At 37.3% G+C, this 10,291-nt stretch overlaps 1 protein-coding gene across 1 annotated transcript in view; it reads left to right on the forward strand.

Annotated features, from left to right (window-relative positions):
• The window catches only part of LOC134814309 (early endosome antigen 1-like), a 71,622-nt gene extending 65,043 nt beyond the window's left edge, over nucleotides 1-6,579 (forward strand). Inside the window, exons 8-15 of the mRNA XM_063822438.1 lie at nucleotides 1,471-1,630; nucleotides 1,923-2,060; nucleotides 2,909-3,076; nucleotides 3,212-3,350; nucleotides 3,552-3,752; nucleotides 4,013-4,159; nucleotides 4,673-4,845; nucleotides 5,108-6,579. Of these exons, the coding sequence (XP_063678508.1) occupies nucleotides 1,471-1,630; nucleotides 1,923-2,060; nucleotides 2,909-3,076; nucleotides 3,212-3,350; nucleotides 3,552-3,752; nucleotides 4,013-4,159; nucleotides 4,673-4,845; nucleotides 5,108-5,654 (1,673 nt within the window). The 3' untranslated portion in view covers nucleotides 5,655-6,579. The remainder of the gene's footprint in view (nucleotides 1-1,470; nucleotides 1,631-1,922; nucleotides 2,061-2,908; nucleotides 3,077-3,211; nucleotides 3,351-3,551; nucleotides 3,753-4,012; nucleotides 4,160-4,672; nucleotides 4,846-5,107) is intronic.
• Nucleotides 6,580-10,291: the final 3,712 nt, after the last annotated feature.

The raw sequence follows: 10,291 nt of genomic DNA on the forward strand, positions 1-10,291 counted from the left end.
TGGCCATTTTAATGATCTAACCATCAAAGTTATTAGACCAGGATAGAAATGTCCTCGAAACGAGTCAGAAATGCTGCTCATTTATTTAGAGGCATGCTGCAACTCCATCAACCTTTCCATATCTGATTATTCGCATAATTCCCACCAATGAGTAACCGTAAAAAGAACAATTGATCAGTCTCTGAGACCGGAGACCAGCTGCAATCCAATCAACTGCAGATGGTATCAAGCAAATATGAAGCGGCAAAGATACTCTAAAGAGCTGTAACTCAGGATGAATGAAGCTGCACTGAACAATCCTCAATGTACTCATAACATCTGATGCTGTTTCAAGCAGGCTTCATGATTTGTATATCGCAGGCAGCTAGCACAGCTTGATACATCACATTTGGCAATGTATAAGAGAGTTGTATCACAGACATGCGACTAACGATTAAGTGAAAATGTCGACAAGCTATTTAAATTGTCATGAGCAGAAGCTTTCGTCCACACTCGGATGACGCAGATGGCTCATGAATAACGCAGATGGTGCATAAACACACGAAATCCGTAATGGTATGTGTGCTGTGCCGATGCTTGTTAGACCTAGGCAATTATTTATAGCAAAGAACCCGGAGGTGGATTTGCCCTTCATAGTGAGACAAAATTACTGCTACAAACTTGAGTTAGTGTGGCTATTTTGAGTGGCTATTCCGCCATTAAGCGGATATGCCTTTTACTTTTAGTAAGCACAAACGAGTACAAATCTAGTGTGGGATATAACAAATCTAGTGTGGTAGTATAATGTGGGCAGGTGTATGCCTTGAGATGTACTCAACATTCAGCATAATTCTGTGGCGGCAACATTAGTAAACTCAAGATCTGAAGTTGAACCTGCCACTCAACAACATCGATTAAAGGAATATATTAGGTTAGAAGAACAGCTTTGTATAGTAAATGAGCTAATCAAAGAGCAGCATCTTAAACAAGTAGGAACTAAAAAGCAGTCAAAAATAGAACATTTCTGCAACCTTCATGTAGTAGTAAAACGAGACTACCATAAGCAAAAGTCGGCAACACTGTTAGTGGCCAGTGCGAACTATTCCAGTGCGTAGATCGTATCTAGTTCTACATCCTTCTTTTGTCCGATCGAAGTTTCACATTTCATCCGTACAAATACAGAACTTTAAGTAAGTTCTCGAGAAACTGAATCTTGCAACATTATTAAAAAGGTGCAAATGGCAGAGCCCTTTGTTAATTTGTATGGAAGAAATATAAGCAAAGTTAAGATGAACATTTAAACTTCAAATTATCACCCGGATGGAGGGATTGTAAGCTGTCCCGCCAGGTTGGAACTAACTGTCTCCATATATCCCTGTACCGCGTCATGGCTCGCAGTTCCTTTCCACAGAAACATGAGTAGAAATAAGTTACTTAATATTCCATCTGTTTTACTCAAGTAATAAGTCTGATCAAACTATTGGTTATCAGGTCAGATATGCGACACTCTGGTAAGCAATGGGATCAACACATTCCTAATGAGCAACAAAAGAGAAACTGCTCTAGCTATCTCTTTACAAACAGATAACTTCGAACTGCAAACCCTACTTGAACCCACTATGTTCAGGGATAGCAGTGCAATCATATTAAAGTAGGTTAACTTTTAACTTAGTTTTATCAATTACATAAATAAGATTTGTCAAGACACGATCGTGTTCGTTCTTTAGTGCTGATTAAAGTGACTGTTTTCTGAGCGATATCAATGTTTAAGATCAAGTTAACATTTGTATTTTTATGTCTTTAACGACTTGTTCTGAAAACCTAGTCTCGTAGTCAAGATTAGGTTATATTTCAACAATGATAAGAATATAGTATGACTGAAAAAACCTATGCATATTGCATAACTATTAAGTACAAGTGTATTAATTCGTAATTTCAACCAGGTGTCTGAACACGAAGCTGGATCTGCCAGACGATGTGTCAGCATGTCTACGATACATTGTGTCTAAAATAAAGTGCCTCAACCCTTTCGAAAAGAAGCAAAACAACAAAGTTGGCCGCAACAAATCCATAAATTACAGGTAAAAACGTGACTTAGGTACATTCTCTCATTATCAGTAGTGACTAGTGAAACATGTCCGTGAACCGCGAGAATACAAGCTTAGATTTAAGATATTTCCTTGTTGTTATACTGAAACTTGATATGGAGATAATCTATGTACACCAAAAATTGGAGACATATCATCGGCTTCACGTACTATGTACCTGATTACGTTAGTAATTCATGTATACATCATCGTGACTCTTAGCTATTATCAAGGTTTATTATTATTATTAAGGAACTACAAAAACGATATCAGCTTAGTCATTTTTAATTCGATAGCCATGTGAGCCAGATGAATCAATATTTTAAATCTGTGTGACCTGTAGCCTACGACATGCATGTTCATACTTCTGTTCAATACGCTCACTTACATTACTGCGTATAAGATCACAATAAAACTGCGTCTTTAATCTTACAAATGACGCACTAAACATTAACAAATGTTTAATGTACATCGTCAATTTGAATACAAGAGAAATGGTTCGCATGAAACTTTATTCTTTACATCCAAATTAAACATGTAAACATACCTCATATCAAACAAACTAACTGAATGTTTCATACATAAACAATTCAATTGTGATGAGTGAATTGTACAAACGTACAATAAATTTAAAAGATGAAGAAGATGCTTGCTAATGAAATCATTTCTCTGTCATTTCTGTTTCACAATTTAAAATTTCAAACACATGGCTTTCTAAATTTGAAATCTGAATTGACTGGCCGTACAATACAAAAATGTCACAGATTCTAATTTTCTGTAAAAGTACGATTAACGATATAACTTATTGTATCTTTTATCCAACGACTGTTATTCTGCTTTAGGTCTCTAAAAGACAGAGGAGGAGTAATTGCTGAAGGAGTTGATCCGTACAAGCTGAAGAAAACAGTGGCCGACAACAACGAGAAGATAACTCGGCTAAAGGAAGAAATACAGACTCTTAGAGATGAAGTGGTACTCAGCTCCGAGGAGCATAAAGTTGAAACTGACAGGTCGGAAGAAAGTACTGGGTACTTTTAATTGTTATTCCAACTACCAAACGTAAACGTGAAAACTTATCTCAGTCAGAAACATCGGATTATCTTACCATTTTTATTGTCACTGTCACGCACAACGTTTATGTTTAGGTTTGAGGCTACTTTATCCGAAGAAAAGGAAAACAAGATCGCAGCACTGCTGCAACTGAAAGACTATTACAACAACACCATCAGCATCCTGGAGACTGACTTATTGGAAGCAAAGACTCAGGAGGAAGACGCCAAACAGGTTCCGTCAAGTTTTCTTACTTATTTAGCCCAGCTGACCCGTTTTAGCCCCACAACAGTCTGATCGTGCGTTAATTTGCTTGCTTTAATTTGCTCGCAAAAATCAATTTAAAAGTCAACTTGACATGAAATATTTTAACAAGAAAAACCTCGAAGCTCTGCGAAGCTAGTTGATTTACAGACAACTATAATCATTGTCTAGGGTTTGGTCGATATGTTAGGAGAAGCATTGAAAGAGGCGATAACTCGCGAGAAAATGATAAATGAACTGCTGTTATGCGAATCTGCTCTCGCAGAGAGCGAACAAATGAACGTTAACTATGGAGGCTACATCAAGATGCTTCGGACCGGCTGGAGAGAAACAAAACAGCATCTTAGAGACCTTGAGATAAATTCTAATAGGGTCAGTCCTCGTGCCAAATGTGTTTCTTAAGACAAAAATTAAATAAAGAACTTTTAACGTTATCGACACGAAATTAAATACTTAGTATGGGCTATGATGCTCACAGTCACTGATCACGCTTAATATTAACAGGTTAACGAGGCACTAAAGTGTGATGCACGTTTAGCTGAATTCATGTATGCAATGAATGAATGAAAATGTCGCCATAAGGAAACCTGCTAAGTACTTAATAAATGTGAAATTATCAAATTCCCGTTTAGGCATTAAACGCGGTGCTGGCTGCAAACAGCGAAATGGTGAAATTGAATAAAAAGCGCGTTAATACAATTACCAACATTCGAGACGTTGTCAGCAAACTTGAAATGGATCTGGAGGCCTCGAAGTACATTGCGGAGGATGCCTTGCGGGTCAGTTGGGATCAATTAGTGTACTAATGAAATTCGTCATAGCCTCTTGTATTTGTATAATAATGAACCATACAATTAGGCGCTAGGGTTAACCTTGTCAAGATCACGATCGTTATGAGAAGGTTCACTCTCTCAAGCGATCTTAACTTAAAAATATGTGACCTTTAAGTGATCAATGTTAAATATATTTCTTCAGATATAACTGTTTGATTTCGATCATCATAGACCTTTTGGCTTTTGTTGCATGAGTTGATTAAAAACGTGTCCTGTTTTACGAACCCCAGTTAAACCAGAACAACGTGTCCTGGTGTAAGGGAGGGATGTTTGTTACTTTAGAGCTTATACCCCCCCCCCCCCCCCCGCCCCCCCCCCCCCCCCCCCAAATAAACTCATAGCTGTTATGTAAACTCCCGCCCCCTAACTTGGCTTACGTTATATGTGAACGATAACCTAAATGTCCTGCACTGTTGAATGACTTTAAAAGTAAACGGTTACAAACTAAACCTCGCTCAGGCACTGGAAGAAGTTCTGCAGCTGAACAAGAAGTACAAGCTGTGTTGGGTACCGAAGAGTGTAACACGGAAGTGTGGTAACACGGAGTGCAGCAAGGTCTTCAGAGACGGATATTCGCAACACCACTGCCGGTGTTGTGGTCGCGTCTTCTGCTACGATTGTTCCATCCAGAGGTAAAGTGAAACGTTATTGAGCTCTTGTTACATCTTTATTGAATTGTAGTACATATTAACATATTTCGTGTACATATTCCATGTAATGGTTTCTATGGTTACAGCTTTTCGCCAGTCAATTTCTATGTTGAGATATCTATATCTATCTCTCACTACGAATGTTACAGCAATATGCATGTCAGCAATCTATTTAAGCATAAATAACGTTAACAGTCCTACGTATTGCACTAAAACTGAAAGTTGAATCACTCTTCTTACTAAGGTTACCTATTCCTGTTTACGGTTATGAAGCGCCAGTCAGAATCTGTTCTTACTGCTACAACCTGCTTAACGAGGAAGTTCTGTGTGATTTCGACGAGACTGACATCGACATCGACCAATGGAACTCGGTCCACTACCAGAACGAGTCAAACGTTGACAATCTCGGTAGAAAGTCGTTCTTTAAGTTCGGAACACAGCGCAGCAGGACTAACACAGTAACGTCAGGATACACCAGTGGCAGTAAGTCAGCTGCAACCAGTGAGTGCGGAAGTGAGGACTCACCTACAACTTCTCTCTCCAGCCAGTCCACCAGTTCTCTGACTTCAGGAATGGAAGACTGCGCAGAGTCTGTACAGCAGGACAATGACTCCGATAGTACGCTCAGTGGCAATAGTGAGGCTGGGAGTGAGGATATTAGTAGTGTACCAGATCCAAGTAATATGAAAATGGTAGGGAATCAGTGGAAAAACTTTCAGAATATCTTTAAAAAGAACACTCTTTCAAGGAATTCTTTCAAGCGGTCTTCCAGTTCTTTAAAGAGATCATGATTGCAAACTTATGGCTTCAAGTTTTATTATAGAAAATAGTTTTCCCTTAAGTTTAATTGTGGTTATTATGATTTTAATCGTTCTATTAATAGAGGTATGGTGACTAATTTCCACCATGTTATTGATCAATTGTTAGACCTTCAGAATCTGAATGTAATCAATTAAAGTCTAAAGACGTCAACTTTACAATAAAAGCTATTTTTAACCTTTAGAGTATAGTTTAATGAGTTAGAGAAGTTTTTTAGTTAGTATGTTTTATTTTATAAGCGTACGTTATTGTGTGATTTTGATGCTACGTTCTAGAATCAATTTCAATGATTAATATATGCATCAATCCTATGATTCTATGAATGATGAACCATGAAGTGATTTAGGTTTAGTTTATTTAAATCATTCATAATGTGTTGTTATGTTTAAGAAATATCAACTAGACACAATTCATTTTAATTGTCAATGCTTTATCGTCAGTCTGCGATTGAATTGCCATCCTTGTTTCGTGGCAGGCAGTGAAAGTTATCATCATCTAACGAATTTTAGCTGATATGAATGGGAACAATCCGCGACGGATACAGGATAGGTGCCTCTCAATTAATTGTTAATTTTATTCACAAATTCACCAAATAAGCCATCATCCGGGAAAAGCTTCGCGTTTTTTATTTTGTTGAACGCAGTTTTGTACGCTTAGCACTGCCACTGGCAGCATGACCGATGGTATATTGATTCAACTAGGATTTAATTTTAAGTTCAACAATTCGAACAATTTATATCAAATTTAGAGTGGTTATACTTATACAATTACAAATTAATGATTGGTTATTAATATTATGTTAATTAATTCATGATATTTTATAATGCTAATGTGTAATGCTATTAGTATTATGTTGCTTTGATAGAATATATGGTAATGGTATCATCATATCGGACCAATACTCTGAATTTCACTTGTTATGTCATACTCATATGTAGAGCTAGATCGAACTAGTATAGGAGCGAGCAATAAAAATAAATAGAAAATAGAAACTATCTGTTATCAGTTTTATATCATACCGGATTGTACTTGTACATTGTACTTGTACTTGTAGCGCGATGCACATTTGTAAATGCTGATTTCGATTTCAATGGTAAGTATTTAACGTTAAGGCGCACAAATTTGTACTTCAAATCTTTATATTATCTTCACAATTCGATTACTTTAAAACCAAAACTAACTCGAATCCTAAAACATAAACAGCTCAAAAATCGCTTTACAAGCCAAGCCTGTCACGTGCACGCATTCCCAGCAAACCTTACTGGCTGGCGGTGTTACTGTTACTAGTACTACTATAACTAGAGGTGATAATTTTTCAATAGCCTGTTTGTCGTCGCGCGTGACGTAAAGCTCGCTGCTCTACACGCGTGTTATAATCTGAATTCATCTATGGAGTCATGACAACCACATTAATTTGCAAAGTTATAATTAAGCTGCGATCCTTTATTCGGCCCAAAATCATACTTTTCGGGATAACTCAAAATCTACGATGTCCCTAATTTTCCTCCTGGGGAGGAAACGTTATTTTCACTTGTATCACGTTGTGACCCCCACGGTCGTTTCACTATAGTCCTGACGATACAGGGGGAGCCGCGCACTCGTGCGCGGCGGGTCATACAACGTATGACAAATTTTTACAAAGCGATCATTTTGCTAAAACTGGAATTCGCTATCTCTTTTACTTTTGAAGTTAGGCCCTTACTGGGCCGCGCTCAGCCTGTCATTCCGCCAAATCTTTATTGTTTATGAACATAATAGCCTGGGGTCCCCAGGTAAGTTAGGCCCTAGCCAATAAGGTTTTCTGGGTTTGACAAAAATGGTTATTATTGCTCATAACTCGTCAAGAAATGAATTTCATGCTACGTAATACTGTAATAGGAACGTCTTATTTGAAATCAACACGTAAAAACACATTGGTATATATTCTGATATTCACTATATCACAATGCTGGCAAGCATAACCGTTGCCCTTATATTCACAACACTATTTACCCCCTATACTATTATATCCCCTTTATTGTTTTCCAGGCATTAAGACTCATCGAAAGTAATTCAGCAGGTATATCTAAGTTCAAAACATTCTAATTCAATGTTAAAGATGACAGGAATAAGAAATAGTTATGTGGAGGTTTTTAAGAAATTTGCGCAAAATACGCGCCAGCATGTTATACGAAATTAGGTAAAAAACCCAAAATCGCCATATTCAGGTGCCTTAAAAACCATGTTAAAATTGAGTTAGAGATCTGAAACTTTGCAGGGCGTCTAGACCTTGTCCAAATCGACTGTAAAAAAATTTTCATGTTTCAGGAGTATCGTGAAGTGGGTTTTCTGGAACCCCTGTTTTACAACAGATTGTCGTGAAGATCACAATGCTGGCAAGCATGACCGTCGCCCTTATATTCACAATACTATTTACCCCCTTTACTATTTACCCACCTTTACTATTTACCCCCTCTACTATTTACCCCCTTTACTATTTACCCCCCTTACTGCTTACCCCCATTCTAATTCGATGTTAAAGATGACAGGAATAAGAAATAGTTATTTGGAGATTTTCAAGAAATTTGTGCAAAATACGCGCCAGCATGTTATACGAAATTAGGTAAAAAACCCAAAATCGCCATATTCAGGTGCCTTAAAAACCACGTTAAAAATGAGTAAAAGATCTGAAACTTTGCAGGGTGTCTAGACGTTGACCAAATCGAGTGTACAAATTTTTTCAAGTTTCAGGAGTATCGGGAAGTGGGTTTCCTGGAACCCCTGTTTTACAACAGTGAACAGATTGTCGTGAAGTATAGTATAGTGGTATAGACGCTTTGGCAGTCAATTGTAGCCTACATTTAAGTGTCCGTAGATTCAAAAGTATAAACGATACAGTCATCTCCAACCATAGGTCTTGAAGATAATCGTTTACACTTTAGTTTACATTATATCAAAAAACAATTTAACGTCATCGTCACCACTTGATGACGTCATCAAATTAAGCGTTTTTAAATCTTGATTATTGACAAAATAACAACTTTTCAAATCAATTTAACACCATTAAGGAGTAATTTTATTCAAAATCTGAGCAAATTTTTATCCTAGATAATTGTTCAAGCATTCTAAAAATCTACCGGAAAATGTTTCTACCTTGCTCCTTCATAAAGATATTTGCTATTGAAGTTAGTGCTTTTTTGAAGAATAATTTTATAAAAACACAAAAGTTGTGAATTAGTATTCTCTGGTGTTGGGCCATCTCTTGGGTGGTGGAGCTCAATTTTGCTTCTTAAAGGTCTAAATTGTGTTATAGGCTAGTTTTAAAGTTGAAAATCGAAAAGTTGCACACGTGGGGACACGCCCAAATTGATAGAAAATTGCTAAAATCACTGAAAATTGTTATTTTCACGATTTTTATCAGCTTTGGAGTCCCGTTGTGATGCGAGTTCTTGCTAAAATATTCTGAAACTTTGCACACTTATTAAAATACATAAGAAATACGAAAATTCAAAATTTTACGGTGATTTGATATTGGATGCGCACGCAACGTCCGCTCAAAGTTTGCAAAAAGTGAGAACTTCACTCTCTTTATTTCGATTAGATTTAGTTCCTGCTTTAACAGTAACATGACAGTTAAATGACATTATATTTGAGTTTAGTGCCAACTTGATAGATTATATAGTTGCATATTCAATCAGTGATCGACAGATATGCTTACCTAAACACAAGGAAATGTTTTTAAAGGAAAAATTTCGAAATTGTTGAAACTTCCTCCTTATTAATGAAGATATCAGTTTATATTTCGACTTTATAAAATACTCTGACATTACAATCAAAAAGAGATGATATTTGACCAAAACCCATAATCATGGGTAGAGTGGACCGCTGCCAGTGTCTCTCTTTCCCAAACAAAAGGAAATGATATTAATTTGACTGACCGTTCTCATATGCAAATTGATACCGAGAATGAAATCGGTCGCTCGCTTTTTCTATTCAATAAGCTTTATTACAATTCGTAAGCCGTGAATGAATGGGAAAAGCGAGCGACCGATTTCATTCTCGGTATCAATTTGCATATGAGAACGGTCAGTCAAATTAATATCATTTCCTTTTGTTTGGGAAAGAGAGACACTGGCAGCGGTCCACTCTACCCATGATTATGGGTTTTGGTCAAATCACAGTGCTGGCAAGCACGAGCGGTGTCTTTATTGGGGGTATACTATGTACCCCCTTTACTATTGTACCCCCTTTACTATTATACCCCCTTTACTATTATAACCCCTTTGGTACTCGTCGGAAGCCTCTTTCGTGCACGCGAAGCGTGCACTCCGGCCGGAGGCGGCGGCCGAAGGCCGCCGCCTCCGGCAGGAGTTTTTCAGGCATTAAGACTCATCGGAAGTCGTTCAGCAGATTTATTTTTAGTTCAAAACATTCTAATTTGATGTCAAAGATGACAGGAATAAAAATAGTTATGTTGAGATTTTTAAGAAATTTGCATAAAATACTCGCCAGCACTGTTATACGAAATTCGGTAAAAAACCCAAAATCGCCATATTCAGGTGCCTTAAAAACCATGTTAAAATTGAGTTAGAGATCTGAAATTTTTCAGGGCGTCTAGACGTTGACCAAA

The sequence above is a fragment of the Bolinopsis microptera genome, chromosome 1 (genome assembly GCF_026151205.1).
Source record: "Bolinopsis microptera isolate Bmic1 chromosome 1, MBARI_Bmic_1.0, whole genome shotgun sequence".
Lineage (NCBI taxonomy): Eukaryota > Metazoa > Ctenophora > Tentaculata > Lobata > Bolinopsidae > Bolinopsis > Bolinopsis microptera.